Source organism: Octodon degus, unplaced genomic scaffold (assembly GCF_000260255.1).
Source record: "Octodon degus isolate 3935 unplaced genomic scaffold, OctDeg1.0 scaffold00029, whole genome shotgun sequence".
Classification (NCBI taxonomy): domain Eukaryota; kingdom Metazoa; phylum Chordata; class Mammalia; order Rodentia; family Octodontidae; genus Octodon; species Octodon degus.
The window spans coordinates 13,277,030-13,293,113 of NW_004524605.1; the positions used below are offsets into that span (position 1 = coordinate 13,277,030).

Genomic DNA, 16,084 nt, shown 5'->3' on the forward strand with positions numbered 1-16,084 from the left:
GGCCGCACCGCGGGTCGCGCAGGCGGATCGGCAGCAGGTGCGCGGCCTGGGCCGGAGCCGCGGCCAGGCGAGGAGGCGGCGCTTATCACCCAGGCCGGAGACACCTGCCACAGCTGCTAACCCCGCGCCAGGTCCCGCACAGCGCCTGTCGCGGCCGCCGTCCGCTTCCTGGGGCCGGCGCGAGCTGCCCAGCCGCCGCCCGGGCTCAGCCCCCCGCGGTGCGCGGTGCGCGGTGCGCGCGATGGGTGGGGCGCGGGCGCCCGGAGACTGGCAGGGGCTGGAGGAGCGGTGAGCCGGAGGCACCGCTGACCTGCTTTGAAGCGCTCTGGCCTACGCGGGATCACGCTTCAGCCAGGGGAAGGAGGAGGACCCCGTGGGCCGACTCCCAGGGCTGAAGGTTGGTTTTCTGGAGCTTTGTAGAACCTGGAAGCCGCCCAACTGTCAGCTGTCTGTGGCTTGTACTTTCTGGACAGCCCCAGCACCCTTTTAAAGGTTCAGTCGCACCCGGTGCAGCAGCGAGAAGCAGGTGCCTTCAGCGTGGGCGCTGCAGCTGTAATGTGGCCCCTCAGAAGGGTGGCACCCTAAACGGAGAATCGGCTGGAAAGGACACAGTGACAGTCCAGGTGCCTCCCCTGTCCGGGGAGTGTGACTCTGAACTTTCCTTTCTCAGGGTCCCAGATCAGTGCTGTCCCGCTGGCTATGCTGCTGCGCCATCACTTGCCCCTCCTGCTAGGCCGCGAATGGGCAGCGACCTTTTCCTGCCCGTTGCTGAGTGCCAGCACCTTCCCAGCATATCCAGCGGGACAGGGGTGGTGCTGCAGGTCGGAGGGGTGAACAGGCCAGGGTATCCTGAGCTCCCACTTTTCCCTCCTGCCTGTGGGTCTCCATCCTTATTCTGGGACATAGGCCCAGCTGCAACCAATGCAAGCAACCCAGTCCTTCTGATGGGCAAGCAAAAATCTAGGCCCACAGCCGTGGTCAGGACTGGGGGGGGTGGCTAGAGGACTGGTTTGCTCACTGTCTGGTCTCATGATCTTGGTTGAGGCCTCTACCTCTCCTTCCACCGAGTCCCAGGGGCTTCTTTACTCATCAACATTAAACCTTGTTTTCAAGAAGTCAGTGCCTTTATTTTGAAGACCTAAATGCAAAAGAATCTCCCATGTGATGAAGAACAGGTGTTTTAGCAGTAGTCTGACCAGAGAGGACGCAGAGGATGGGAGACATTTTAATGGAAGAGAAAGCTTTAAGTCAAAATAGTTGATAATCTGTAATGGTGGAATTTCAGAGGTCTGCTGGAAGTGAGGGTGGGTAGCTCTTCTGAGGAACAGCTTCCTAAGATGGTCATAGAATCGAGTAGCTGTGGGACTTGTATTCCTCCAGAGGGGCTCAGGTGGTCCTGAGGGTGGGAATCTGTGAGTGTGTGTGTGTGTGTGTGTGTGTGTGTAACTGGTCAGGGATTACAGTCAGTGGAAGGGGAAGGGTTTTGCTGTGCACCTGGGTTCCACCTGTGGGGTGTGATAATTATGGAGAGAGCTCCTAGTTGGCTGGAGCTGCCATCTGCCAGGGCAGTTAGGAGGCCTTGAGAAGAGCCTGTTGTCCAGTGCCTTGTTTACAAAGCCAGTGCCTCAGGGGGGTTTGGATGGCTGAGCCTCAGGGCGGGCAGTCTCTGCTCTCTAAGCTTCTTTATTACATTTCCCAACTAGTGCTCACCAGTTTGGTAGGCGGCCTTGTTCTGTCCGAGTGGGACATTAGGCATTCAGCCAAAAATAGGGGGTACGGTCTAGTGGAGTCGGAGAGTTTTACTCTAATCAGAGGCTGTCCCAGAGAAGGAATTCAGGAAGTGCTGTGGTAGATGGCCCCAGGAGAACGGTCTGGGTCCCCTCTGATAAATTGTGCTTTCTTCCTGTTCAGTGGGCTTCTGCTGCTGTCATTGACCCAAAGCAGAATTAGGTGATGAATAGGCAACAAGCTAATTAGCATTGGTAACAGCGCTCCCAGAAAATGGGACTCCTCCTGTTGGAGGCTGCTCTTGGCCACATCAGCCCCAGGGTTCCACTAGGAGCTTCACAGCATGGCCTTTTGTGGCCCCCATGTGGTCACTGTAACAATGAGTCTATTTCTTTCCTGGTGAGTATTATTTGCTTGTAGTTGACCACAAGGAAGCCAGACATCAGTCACCTCACTGGAGCCTTTGTAAAGGCCCTTTGGGCCTGTCACTGTGAGGAGCAAAGCCACGGCTGTGGTCCAAGGCTGTGGTCCAGAGCGTGGTCCTGCCCTGGAAGCAGCAGGGCGTGGTATGTGCTGCTGCCTTCTAGGCCCTGAATGGAAGGCCAGTGTGGAGGAGGGGTGGGACATCTGGGATGCTCTTGCCATGAGAGATGCGTGCAAGTGCGGAGCAGAGTGCTTACACGTAATAAGTACTATTCTATTTATATCTGTATTGTGGGGATGTGTTATTTACATAATTATTAAGAATTTGGCTCTTGTCCATAGTGAACCCACAGCTCTCTTTAAGCCCTGAGTCCCCAGAGCTTTCCTGGATTTTGCTGTTGCGATGGGAGTTAGGCTCTGTTAAGGTACTGAAGTGAGCGTCATTGCGGGCTTCTGGTGGGAGGTGCTCCTCAGTGGCCCAGGTGGGTGGGCAGAACCTGAGGAGACAACGAGAAGGGAGTGAGGCTGAGCAGGAGCCGTACACTTGCCTTTCAACACAGTTCAGGCAGGAACTCTTCCTCTGCATGGTGGTAGGTAGTATTGTGCAACCCACTAGAAATGTCAAGGGCATGCTTCGCCTTTCTTCTTGCTTGGACAGGGTGGTGGACAAGGACAGCCTGGCTTGCTGTGTGCCTTTAAGCTGGTCGCCACCTTTCTGTCTCTGAAAATTGAGCAAAGGGAAGTCTGATTTTTACAATTGTTACCTGCCTGTCACCGCAGGAGCCCTGGCATGAGCTCATGTCTGTAAGTCCCAGCCTGTGATGAGGCCATGGGAATAGGAAGAAAAGAAAGCTCCTGCATATGTGGCTCTTTTGGATGGAGGTCCTTCATCCCTAAAGGAACACTTTTTTAATTATATATTGTGTGTTGATTTAAGCAGATGAAGCCATGGCATCTGGCATTAAGTCAGCTCAACTGAAAGGCACTTTGTGATCTGCAGATTCTCTAAGGGCCCTGGTGGGCCTTGCTGTACAAAGGCACTTTAGAATTCAGGCAGTGGGTGTGTGACGCCTCCCAGGATGCCGAGTGTGGATATTGGCTTTCCAGCCGTGGCCCCTGTGCCGAGCTAGGGCTGCGTGTGATGTGCCTCCGCAGATGGCACTTCAGCCATGCTGCGTGAACCCTGGCAAGAGAGAAGAAATGAGTTAGGTACGACTCTTGAAGGAAATGGCCGTGAGAAGGCATGGCTTGAACCCACTCAGGCAGAGGATCTTGCAGAGATCATTCTGGATGTGTGGCCTTAGGTAGCCTGAGGGTGACTCCAAAGCGGGGCAGCCAGAGAAGAGAACAAGCACAGCTCCCTGACGGAGAGATGTCTGAGTCAAGCCCGTTGCTGGCCGCCTGTCGGCCTTTTGGGGGGTGTTTTCCTCACCTGCAGGTTGTCCTGCAGCAGCTGTTCTCAGACTTCAAGCTCCAGGTAGAATAGGCTGGTGTGGAGTTTGGCCACATTATGTGACCTCTGTTTTCAGGTGTAACAGCAAGTGAGGTCCTCCGGGGAAAGTAAAGGTGCAGGCCTGGCTAGGGAACTTCAGGAGACTTCAGAAGTTTGGAGCAGCTGTCCCTGTGGGCGGAATGAGAAATCAGCTGGGGTTGAATGAGAGAATTGTCTGACTTCACTAAAGGCCCAGTGAAACCTCAGAGACTGCAGCGCTGACTCTCATGAGACATGCTCAATAACTCAGTGTTCAAGGAAGGGGACACCTGAAAACTGTTTCTGATTTGCGCTTTTAAAATGGGATGCTTTCACTGGAACTAGATGGAGGTTCAGTCTCTCCTGTCAGCATGGCTGCCATGAAGAAGACAACAGCAGTGCATGATGGGAAGGATGAGGGGGCCCCTTCTGCACTCTGATGGGTATTTAAATTAGTCAACCACTATGAAAGTCAGGATGGAGGTTCCTCAGAAAACTAAAACCAGAGCTACCATATGAATCATACCCAACACATTAAAGTCAGCACACTGTGGGGATGCTTATGTATTCGTGTTTGCTGCAGTTCGGCTCACAGTAGCTAAGGTATTGAACCAACCTCGGTGTCCTTCGGTGGTGAATGGTTAAAGAAAACATGGTACAGATGCACAGTGGGGTATTACTCACCATAAGGAAGAGCAGAATTCTATCTTCAGGAAGATGGATGGATCTGGAGACCATGTGGGGTGAAACGAGCCAGGCTCAGAAAGACAGATATCACACTGTCCCTGATGCATGGTATTTTGGCTTGTGTCTAGCTGTCCCCCCACAGAGGCTCATGAGGCCATAGGTAGGGCATTTCAGAGGTGGTGGACCTAGGGAGTGTGGTGCTGGGATCCAGGGTGTGATGCGGGCATTGACTCACGGTGAGATGCCAGGATGAACGCTGCCCCACCCTGGGGCGGATAACCTGGCTAGGATGTAAGGGACAGGAAGAGGGTCCCTGCTGTCCCTTGCTGCTTTGCTTCTTCCCTACTTTGCTGCTCTCTGCCCATCACGAGCTGAGTCTTCTCTCGATGCCCCTGTGCCACACCACCCTGCCACAGAGCCAGCCAGCTGTGAGCTGAAGCCCCCACATATTGTGAGCTGGATAAGCCCTTCCTCCTCTAACTCTGGATGTCAGGTATATTGTCTGATCAACAAGAAAATAAGTGAGACACATGGATTCCAAGTCAATGGCAAGAAGGTAGAAGGAAAGCTACTGTTAGCCGAGAGAAAAGAAATAAAAGGGAGGGGAAAGTCTGAAGGGCAGGTGATAGGGGAGTAGAGATGATCAGAAGATACACATTCAAACCCCCAAATGTGAAACTAACAGTGGAGGGCTGGCAAAGTGGTGGGGTACAAATGATCAATGTATGTTACAGGTTTGAATGCATTTGTCTGGAGGAATCCCATTGATCCATATAACCAGTAAAAAGAATGAAAACTAAAACACTTTCCATACAAAATTAATTTTGAATATTTTTTTTTTTCTTGGCCTCAACCCTGAGGGCAGGTCTGGTATGGCATGTGGTGCTAGGGGTCGAACTGCAGTCCCCTGTGCTTGCCTAAACTTGCCTAAGCAGGGCTTTAGACTGCTGAGCTATCTTGCCGACCCCAAAAATGTAATTTTTTAAAGGCAGCTTTGGGCACAGCATGAACAAGGAGACATGAAGTATGAATGATCCTTGATCTCGGAGTCTATTGTACTTCCACATGTGTAAGACAGGTGAGAAGCTATTTGTTAGGGTTGGAGGTGGAAACTATAGGGTGACAGAGTTTTCTGAAGAAGTCCTCTGAGATTCTTAGAGTAATAATGTTATTTATTTATTTTGGTTTTTGGAGACAGGGTCTTGCTATGTAGATCATGCTGGCCTTGAACTCATTGCAGCCTTCCTGTCTCAGCCTCTCGAGTGCTGGGATTACGGCCATGTGCCACACCTGGCTTTGAGTAATAAAGTTAATGTAGGTACGGTAGCTAGGAGGACCATGATGTACTAAATTTATAATTTTTTTAGCCAAAAGACATAAATTTTGGTCACTGGTTCATATACTGAACAATTGAGTCACAAAATGTTAAGTAAGTAATACCTGTTTTGTGTCTAGATGTTCTCGTAAGGGATCAAATTGAGAAAGGGTCGTTAGGGATCAAATTCAGAAAAGATGACTAGCCTAGCATTCTTGGTGAACCAGAGAATTAGCAAAACGTAAAGCAGTTTGTAATGCAGGGAGGAATTATCAACTCTGTATTGCGATTGCTGCGGAAATCCAGGGACATGAAGGTCATGCTGGGGTTTGGCTGGCTAGACCCACGTGGGAGAGGTTTTGTTTGTTTGTTTGGTACATGGTCTTGCTATGCAGCTCAGACTCTTAGTGATCCTCCTGTCTCAGCCTCCCCAATGCTGGGATTACAGGCATGCATCAACACACCTGGTTTTGGGGCCAGCACTGTGCCTGCGGTTCGGGGACCATCACGGCATGAAGTACCAAGGATCGAACTTGGGACCTTATGCTTCTTGAGCAGGCATTTATACTACCAAGCTGTCTCCCCAGATCTCACCCTAGATAGGTGGGTGGGATGTAAGAAGTCAGGACAATCTACAACAGTGATGGCGAGCCTTTTAGAGCTTTCAGTGATGAGACAAGCCGGCTTCGGCATGTGCGCCACAGGTTTGTCATCAGTGACCAGGTAGTGGTGAAAGTTTGAGAAAAGGCAAAAAGCAAGGATGTCTTTGGACAGATTCATGGCACTGTCCTGTGTGCCGTGGCCTCAGTGTGCTGGGGAAGTACGGTCTTTAGGGAAATTCATGGATGGACTCTCTGAACTGTGTTCATAGTGATTTGCTTTAGGACTGAGGAGCCCGGACAGAGACTCAAGTTCAATTATTTGTAATGGGCTGTTTTTATTTTTCCTTTCCACCCACTTTTTAAGGTATATACAATAGACAGTATCGACATGGTCACTACCACCTGCTCTCTCCCACTCAGCAGCAAGAGATAGATATGCAAGCCGTGATCTTGTGGAGACACTGAACGCTGTCCTCATATATAATAAAAAGTACCTTGTTTGCAGCCCTCAGAATGTAAGCTGTTCCATCTATAGCCACCATAACACATTTGAATATCATGGTTGAGGGTCGCCACCAGGCCAGTCTCCATGTTTTACATACAAGGAAATTTGCCCCTTATTAATGACAGAAGTGTGAGTTTAGAGCCCGTGTCAGTCTTCAGCCTGAGCCATGTTTGATTTGTGTACTATGTCCCTGTGCACAGAGCGCATGCTCCCTGGGCCGTGTCGCAGCTTCCCAGGGCTGGGGCCGAGGACTGCACACACTGCTCAGGTGGCCCTGTGGGAAGGTGCACTGTTCCCACAGCTAACGTGGTGTCTTCCCTTTCTGAGCAGGTGCGCCGAGAGGCTACGCTCCCTCCCACGTGCAGTACGCTGGTGTTCCTCCAGCGGCGGCTGCACAGGTCCCAGTGGCGTAAATCAAGCTGCCTTTGGCACCATGACCACCCTCCAGAGAGGACTGCGGGTGGTGGCCCCAGCTGCTGGTGTCTGCCACGGCGGGTTATCACCGGAAATACTTCCTCAACCCTGACAGCACAGGAAGCGGCTGAGAAACGTGACAAGCCCAAGGTCTTTTTTCCTCTGACTCCTCCTCAGTAACTAGAAGGGGAGGACCACAGATGTTTGAGTCAAGGCCGGCTGGGAGTGCTTGCTTGGGCTCAGGTCCCCGAGTGGAGAGAAACCGCACATCCCCAGCAGGCTGTCCTTTCGGTCAGCGCTCATGCTGGCCAGCTGTCAAGTGGCTAGAAAGGAGGCCTTTGGTTGTCGTATAAAGTAGACTTAAAAATTGTAGTCAGAGCAAGACAGGCACATGCCTTAAGAAATTCAATAGCACTGGAAGTCTCATCGCGGAAAACAAGCCTGGGACACTTGCTTTTCCCTGGGGCTGCTACCTTTCACTCTCCATGGTGTCCGGGAGTGGCTCCTGCGGGCCAGTGCAGGGCTTCCTGGCTTCCTGGCTGTTCCTCAGGTTGCTTGCTCTGCGTGTTGCCCCTTTGCTTCCTGCTATGCTGCGGGGTGACTCTGCTTTCCTATACCACCCTGCCCTCGCTCCCACTTCCCAGTGTAGCAGAAGCCCTCTTTTAACCTAAAGCATCCTTAGCGTTAAAATGTGTAAGTGGTGATGCCGAGAAGACCAGGTCATGCTGTTTGACTGTAACTCTTTTCTTATACAGATTTTCATCTGGAGTGAAATATTTTGCTCAATTTCTTTCTTTCTCTTTTCTTTAAGTATCCCTTTCCTTTGAAAGGTTTGTTGACTCGGGGACTGTGTCTAACGGCCTTCCTGAAAGGTTGCAGGGTTGCCCCATGAGCCTGGGGACTTTGTCCTGGTCTTCCCCTGGGGCCCGGTTTCTCCACCGATCAGAAGAGAGCTGGGCAGGGGAGGGAGACTCCTTTGCTTATTATGAGCTGCGGAGCCCATTGCCTGGCACCCAGAGACTGTTTCTCCTCGGAAGAAGGTTTCCTCTGGGATGGAACAGCCTCAACCGCAGCAGGTAATAAGGACTAAGGCTAAGAGAGGCTAAGGCAAGGGTTGAACAGGCTGCCAAGGGGGCTGGCCCAAGGCAGTGTGTGGTGGTCTCCTGCTCTCCTGTCCTGGCCTCCACGTGGCTTTTGCTCTTGACAGCCTTTGATGGTAGGGGCAACATCATAGCCCCCAGACTGTCCCAACCCCTGACCCATCTCCAGCTCTCTTGTGCCCCTCCTGCTCCTGTTGTACCCAAAGTTTCCCAAAAGTGGTGTGAGCAGCTTTACTGAGACGTATTTTATAATTTGTGCTGTTAAACCATATGATTTAGTGGTACTTAAGTATATTCATGGAGTTGGGGCAGGCATAATCACAAATTTAGAAGATTGTCAGCACCCTATAAAGAATCCCTGCGGCCACTTTGGGGTACCACTAATTCCCCCCAGCTCTGGGCACTCACTCACGTACTGGTATCTCTATAGCGTAGCCTGCTTGGAATACGTTGTATAAACAGATTCCTGCCCTGAGGAGTCATCTGTGATTGGCCTCTTTTACTTAGTATGATGTTGGCAAGGTAGTCCGGGTTGTAGCAAATATCATATCTCTATAAAAGTCCTTTCCCTCCTCCCCTAGTTCTGGGGATTGAACCCAGGGACTTTCCCACTGAGCTACATCTTGAACCCATTTTTTATTTTGAGACAGAATCTCACTAAGTCGCTAAATTCCTCAGGATAGACTCAAACTTGTGATCCTCTTACCTCAGCCTCCATGAGTACAGGGGTGACAGGCTTGTCCAACTAGCCCTGGCTCAAAAGTATTTTTGTAGCTGAATAATATTATATAATTGGACCAGTTTGTCATTAGTTGGTGGGCATGCAAAGCATATTCACTTTGGGACTCTTATAAGTAGTGCTGCTATAAACATTTGTATATAAGCGTGTGAGCATATTTTTTTAAATTTTTCTTGGGAATATACCTAGGAGTTGGATATACCCGGTCTTATGGTTTGTGTCTAGTTGCCCCCACAAAGACTCATGCAATCATGGGGCAGACTTCTAGATTTTGTGATTAGCTCATGATCCACTGGGATTATGGGTGTGAGTGCTGCTGGGATTATGGTTGTGATTGCTATACCCGGCCTGGGGTAGATAGCCTGAATGCAACATAGGGGAGACAGACTTGCTCTCTGTAGCCATTGTTGTTGCTGCTCCTCCCTTTGCGCTCTGCTTTTTGCCACTGGCATGAAAGGTTGCTGTCTGCTGTGTGCCACTCTGCCTTGGAGCCAGCTGAGTATGAACTGAAACCTCCACTAACTGCGAGCTAAATAAACCTTTCCTTCTTTCATTTTGAGTGTTGGGTATTTGTTCCAGCAACGAGAGGAGAGTAACTGAGACATGTAGAAATTGCTGGATCATATGGTAACTCTTTTCTTTAATAGTTTGAGGAACTGCCCAAATGTCAGAAGTTGCAGTACAGTGTCAGGGTCCCACCTGCAGGGATGGTTCTGGTTTGTCGGCAACTTTTCCAACACTTGTTCTTCTCTGTCCACTTTATCAGAGCCATCCTAGTGGATGGGAAGCTGTGTTGTTGTGATTTTGATTGCATCTCCCTAGGGACTGAGGATATTGATTTTGTTGGGTGTTTATTGGATATTTGTGTATTTGAATAAAAAATCTTTTGAGAGACTGTACATTTAAAAACTTGTGTTGTTTTTCCTTTTTCATTGTTATTGTTGTAATGATTCTTTATATTTCCAGTACACTCAGTGGATACATGATTTGCAAATACTTCCTTGCATTCTGCGGATTGTCTTTCACTTCTTTAATGGTATTCTTTGAAGCACAAAAGTTTTAATTTTGATTATGTCCTGTGTTTTATTGCTTGTGATTTGGATGTCGCTCCATGCTTTAGGATCCGAAAAAATTTCAGCTATGCTTCTTTCTCGGAGCTTTATGATATTAGCTGTAAACATTTATGATTAGATCTGTGGTCCGTTTTGGGCTGATACATTTTATGATGTGAGGTAGTGGTTCGCTTCATCTGTGTCATGCGGTCCCAGCATCACTTGCTGGAACAATTATTCTTTCTCCACTGACTTACGTTGATACCCTTGTCAAAAATGAGTTGATACTGTGAGAGTTTATTTCTTGATTCTTCATTCTGTTCCATTGATTGGCAGGTCTATGCTTATACCATACCACACTCTTTTGATTACTGTAGCTTTGTAGTAAAGGAAGGAAGTAGGAGTATTTGCTATTATTTTTCCAAGATTATCTCTACTGTCTTGGGTGGTTCCCTTGAATTTTCATGTGAATTTTAGGATCAGCTTGCCAAGGTTTTGATAGGAATTGTGTTGACTCTAGGTCAGTTTGGGGAGTGTTGCAGTTTGAACACTTTTAAGCCTTCTAATCGATCAGTATGCACTATCTTTTCATTTATTTAGGCCTTTAAGTTTTTAGCAGCATTTTATAGTTTATAGAATACATGTTTTATACTTGATTGGTTAAATTTATTCTTGAGTATTGTATTCTTTTTAATACTGTTATAGATAGAAATTTTTTCCTATTTCCATTTTCAGATTGTACACTGCTAATGTGTAGAGATATAATAAATTTTTATATGAATTGTATTACGGTTGTAAAAATAAAGAGAAATGGACTAACTTAATTTGAATTATTATTATTATTATTTATTTATTTTTTGGTACTAGGGATTGAACTCAGGACCTTCCCCTTGCCAGGCAGGTGCTTATGCAATTGAGCTATCTCCCCAGCTTGAATTTTATGTTTTTAACTCAAAATATCTAGAGTATCATTTTAACCTGTAATTGATCTAACAGGTATGAATGAGTGACATTGTCACCTCTTCCCCATGCTGCTTAAGATGTGGTATGCATTAAACACTGTATTCTATCAGTTTAACCAGTTAAACTGGTTTGTTGAAATTTTAATGGATATTTTAATAATTTTTTATATATAAGACCATGTCATCTGAAAAGCGAGTTTTAAAAAAGTCTTTCTTCCTAATCTGGATGCCTTTAATTTTCTCAGCTAAACACCTTACCTAGAATCTCTAGTAAAATGTTGACTGGAAGAGGTAAGAGCAGAATTCCTTGTCCTGTTCCTAATATTAGCAGGAAAACATGCAGCTTTTCCACTATTGTGTCTGCTGTCCACTTAGAGGTTGCTTTTGTAGCTGCTCTTTGCAAGACTGAAGTTTTCCTCTGTCACTTGCTTTTTGAGTGGTTTTATCACAAAGGAGGGTGAATTTTTTTTTCCACCCTTTGAACACATCTTAAGGCACAAATGCTGCTCTGCCGAGAAACTGGGTGTGCTTAGGCTCATACCTGCCCAGAGCAGGAGAGAGAAGACGGTAAATCACTTAGGGATGTTGTAGATCCTTCAAAGGAAGGAACATAGTGAAGCTGAAGAGGACTAGAGCAGAGTGAGAATTGCATGAGGTTTCAAGCAGGGCTTGGCCACATCAGGAAGTCATTTATTTATTTATTTATTTATTGATTTATTTATTTATTGGCAGAACCGGAGATTGAACTCAGGCCCCTGTGCTTGCCAGGCAAGCGTTTATTCTACTGAGACATCTCCTTGGCCCCAGGAAGTCTTTTTTATTTTTATTTTTTTTTCCATAATTTTATTGAGAAACAAATAGCAATGAGACAGTTTCAAACCAAATTGGTAGGACAGTTTCAGTAATTAACACATTGCATACATTCTTCCTAGTGGTTAATTGCTGTACAAGATGCGGACATGATATCCTATTTACAAACACCATTAGAACAAATCCCTCTATTCATTAAGAGAATGTAACTATATCCTAACCATTTTGAATACACAGATACAAAACGGATATTCATCTGTATCCCCTTTTTTTTGTTGTTAAGTTCTGTTATTTGAATATTAGGTGTGTTAACTCAGCAAAATATTCTAAAAGAATACAGTAGCCCATAATAGTTTTGGGTCTTCCGCTTGACTGGCAGTGTCAGAAATTGTTGACCTGAGTCCCCTACAGCTCAACATAACAGCATGGCTTTACTTCTTATACTTTGTTTTTATACTTTTCTGCTGGATGGCTAAGACCAAGGTAAAGCAGGACCTATGCACCAAGAGTTGTAGCTTTTGGGTCTGATAAGGTCAGTGAAATCCCCTTAGGATTTATCCCAAGAAGTCTTTTAAAGGAATAATTGCTTCCTTAGGTTTCTTCCAACTCTGAGGTCACTCAGGGAGTATATGAAGCACTGGTGTGGGGCTCTGCAGATGACCACGGTGGCGGTGACACTTCTGTGAGCTACACGAGGTGGCCCAGACTCTTAGGCCCAAGTGGTCTTCTCTCTCTGGAGCTCTCAACCCGGATGTCATGATTTATTTGTAGATTGTATTTGCATAGTTTCTTTGTAAGTATATGTACACGTTCACATGTATATGCCAGTGTGTGCATGGAGCATGTGTGTGTGAGGGCCTATCTGCCCTCATGAGTGTGCACACAGGCAAGTATGCATGACCTCGAGCTGGAAAGCCACACAGGCTGGGACTATATTTCCTGGCTCAGTGATGTTTATGAATCCCAAGGATGATAGTTACCTAGTCTTTCTAGCTGGGCAGAGCCTGGTTCTTTTCAAAGAAGGAAAAGGCAGCTGGCCAAACTGGAAAAGAAAAATGTGCTTGGCATTTTCCAAAAGAATATGAAAGCAAGTACGGTCTAGAAGACACTACAACTAAAAGTCAAAATAATCCCATTTCAGTGCTACCTGTGCTGACTGTGTGACCTTGATCACTTAGCGTCATTGGCCAGTGCCTTCCTTGTTAATACGAGACTTACGGCAATGCTTATCTGTTCTTTTAAAGACAAGCTGTGACTAGCTAATGTTAAAACAAAAGAAGAGGCCATCAGGTCAGACCAGACCTAGGAGGCGGCACTTACGCCAGCTGCCACAGAATCAAGCTGAAATTTTAAGGACACGAGAGACCCCCACACAGGCCAGTTTCCGGGACAACAGAAGATTCCAGTACATTGGAATCAGTACAATAAGGAAGGTTCTTCTGTTGTAACACTTACTGGAAAGTAAACTGATAGGAGCTAATCTCCTTTATTAGCTTTTGCTGCTGCGCTGGAGCCACTTCACCAGATCCACTGTTCTGCGCCTGTGTAGTGCAAACTCTCTGGCCTGGAAAATAGAGACCACTTTGGTGCATGAGGCATGAATGAAATCTAGCTAAGACTGGTAACTGAGCGCACTGGTAACTAAACTGGTAACTGAACGCATTGGTAACTAAACTGGTAACTGAGCGCATTGTGCTTTTCCCTTGATATTGACATTTCCAGAGTGCTTACTCTAGTACTGGTTACTGTTTTAAGTAATCAACATGCGCTCAAATTTTATGTAATCAGAATAAATCACTGAGGACAGGCACTTTTATAAATAAATTATCCTTTTTTTCTGGGAAACACCAAATGGCAGATGATGCAGGTGCAGCGGGAGGGGCTGGAGGCACCAGGGGCCCAGGCATGGGAGGGCCCAGGCATGGGAAGCCGTGGCGGCTTCCACAGAGGCTTCAGCAGTGGCCTTCGAGGTCATGGGTGTGGCAGAGCCCAGGGCCAAGGCCGTGGGACTCTTGGCGGTAAGGCCAAGGACGGTGGATTCCTGTCACTAAGCTGGGCCTGCTAGTCAAAGACATGAAGATCAAGCCCCTGGAGGAAATTTACCCTTTATCCTTACCCATCAAGGAGTCCGAGATTATTGACTTTTTCCTGGGCACATCCCTCAAGGATGAAGTTCTGAAGATCATGCCTGTGCAGAAGCAAACTTGTGCTGGCCAGTGGACCAGGTTCAAGGCATTTGTCACCATTGGGGACTACAACAGTCCTGTTGGCCTGGGCGTAAAGTGTTCAAGGGAAGTAGCCACTGCCATTCATGGGGCCATCATTCTGAGCAAGCTCTCCACTGTCCCCGTGAGGAGAGGCTACTGGGGAAACAAGATCGGCAAGTCCCACACTGTTCCTTGCAAGGTGACGGGCCACTGTGGCTCTGTGTTGGTGCGTGTGATCCCTGCCCCCAGAGGCACTGGCATCGTCTCAGCCCCTGTGCCCAAGAAGCTGCTGCTGCTGGCTGGTATTCATGACCGCTACACCTCTGCTAGGGGCTGCGCTGCTACTTTGGGCAACTTTGCTAAGGCCACCTTTGATGCCATCTCCAAGACCTCCAGCCATCTGACCCCTGACCTCTGGAAAGAGACTGTGTTCACCAAGTCTCCCAATCAGGAATTCACTGACCATCTTGTGAAAACCCACACCAGAGTCTCTGTCCAGAGGACTCAAGCTTCAGCAGTAGCTACAACATAAAGGGTTTTTACACAAGAAAAATAAAATGAATTAAATCTGTCAAAAACATAAATTATTATCCTTTTACAGATGGAAAAACTGGGGTCCATAAAGGTTATGTAATACCCTTACGGGTAGATAGCCTCCAGGTTCCAGTCTAGAACTCAGTCTTTCCCATAATTCTAACCTAGTACCATTTCCACAAGAGTATCTTTTTCTTTTTCCTCCTAGAGCATCCCAAAGAAAATGACAGTGCAGATTTTTTGCATATGGGTCACAGCACTTTTGCTGTGGGCGTTGGAGCCCGCCTTTCCAAAGCCAGGCTCCCTAGCTCGCAGGTGTGGGGTCTGCCCCCTCTTGCTGGGTTTGTCCGTTGTCTCAGTCTAGAAAGGGCAAGAGCTCTTCTCTACAGCAGAATACCCCTGCGTCCAGGGCGCTCAGGCCGCTGATTGTAAGATGCTCAGTTATAATCTGCCGTGAGAACCCACTGAGAGATTGCGGCCGCTTTTGGTAAATGATCCTCCTGGAACACGGTGAACTTAGAAGTATTGAATTAATTTCTCTTCCAAAATGACAAAATGGCCACATGTTCATAGCCTGAGCATTAAAAAATTATTCCTATTTAGAAGATTGCACAATAGGTGGGTCATTAGGGCCCGAAAGGCAGGGCTTGTTTGCAGTACACCCCTGTTCAAATGTGCAGAGCCTTTCTTTCCTTTCTGATTGGATGTGGGTTTGGCAATAACTTCCATCACTTGAGCTAAAAATGCCTGATTTTCTGTTCCCCGAAGCAGTGAAGGAGAAAGGAACACACACAAATCCATTGAAGAAGCTGTATTTGCAAGGAGAAAAGTGGTGGCTTCATGTAAACAAAGGTTCTGAATTGGCTTTGTGGGTTTGACTTTCTTTAAGGGATCCTGTTATGTTATATTATATTATATTATATTAATTATATTATTTTCTTGGTACTGGGAATTGAACTCAGGACCTTGTTTGTGCCTGCCAGCCAGGTGCTTATGCCACTAAGCTGTATCCCCAGCCCCAGGTCCTGTTATTTTAAAGGGGCAAATCTTACAGGTTGTTCTTGTAAATAAGAACTTTGAAGTTGAAGAAGCTCCAAAGAAACCCAAGTTCCTAGAGGAAGAGGGAAAGACCAGGCAGGTGGGCAGGGGGGCAAAGGAAAGAAGAGATCTGTCTACACGAGAACAGGGAGCTTGTACGCTGAGCTGGGGCTTTGGGGGAAGTTTCAAGCATGTATAAAACTGGGTAGAAAAATGTAAGTGCTTGTATAAGAGCATTAATGTAGTCCCTTTGAGTGTGTTGCAGTTGGTTCTTTGTGGCTAATTTTGTTGAAGCTACGCATTATATGAATTTACTCAGTTTTGAGTAAATATTTCTAGAGGACGAGGACTTATCATTGTGTAGAAGATGACCTTGATATCATTAGGATATCTAAAAACATCGACACACATGCAATCAGTATTCATTTTCCCATAAATGTCGTGACTTTATTGTCATGAGGGTTTGTCTGAAATAGAATCTAATCAGGGTCTGAGTA

At 47.1% G+C, this 16,084-nt stretch overlaps 1 protein-coding gene and 1 pseudogene across 2 annotated transcripts in view; both read left to right on the forward strand.

The window, feature by feature from the left end:
• The first annotated feature begins 661 nt into the window (after nt 1–661).
• The window catches only part of Cyfip2 (cytoplasmic FMR1 interacting protein 2), a 139,686-nt gene continuing 124,263 nt past the window's right edge, over nt 662–16,084 (forward strand). Inside the window, exon 1 of one of the 2 annotated variants that reach the window (XM_023713088.1) lies at nt 662–821. In XM_023713088.1, coding sequence (XP_023568856.1) covers nt 741–821 — 81 coding nt within the window. In that variant the 5' untranslated portion in view covers nt 662–740. The remainder of the gene's footprint in view (nt 822–16,084) is intronic. The other variant, XM_004629394.3, reaches the window with a different exon arrangement.
• Nucleotides 13,660–14,547, forward strand: LOC101578219 (annotated as a pseudogene).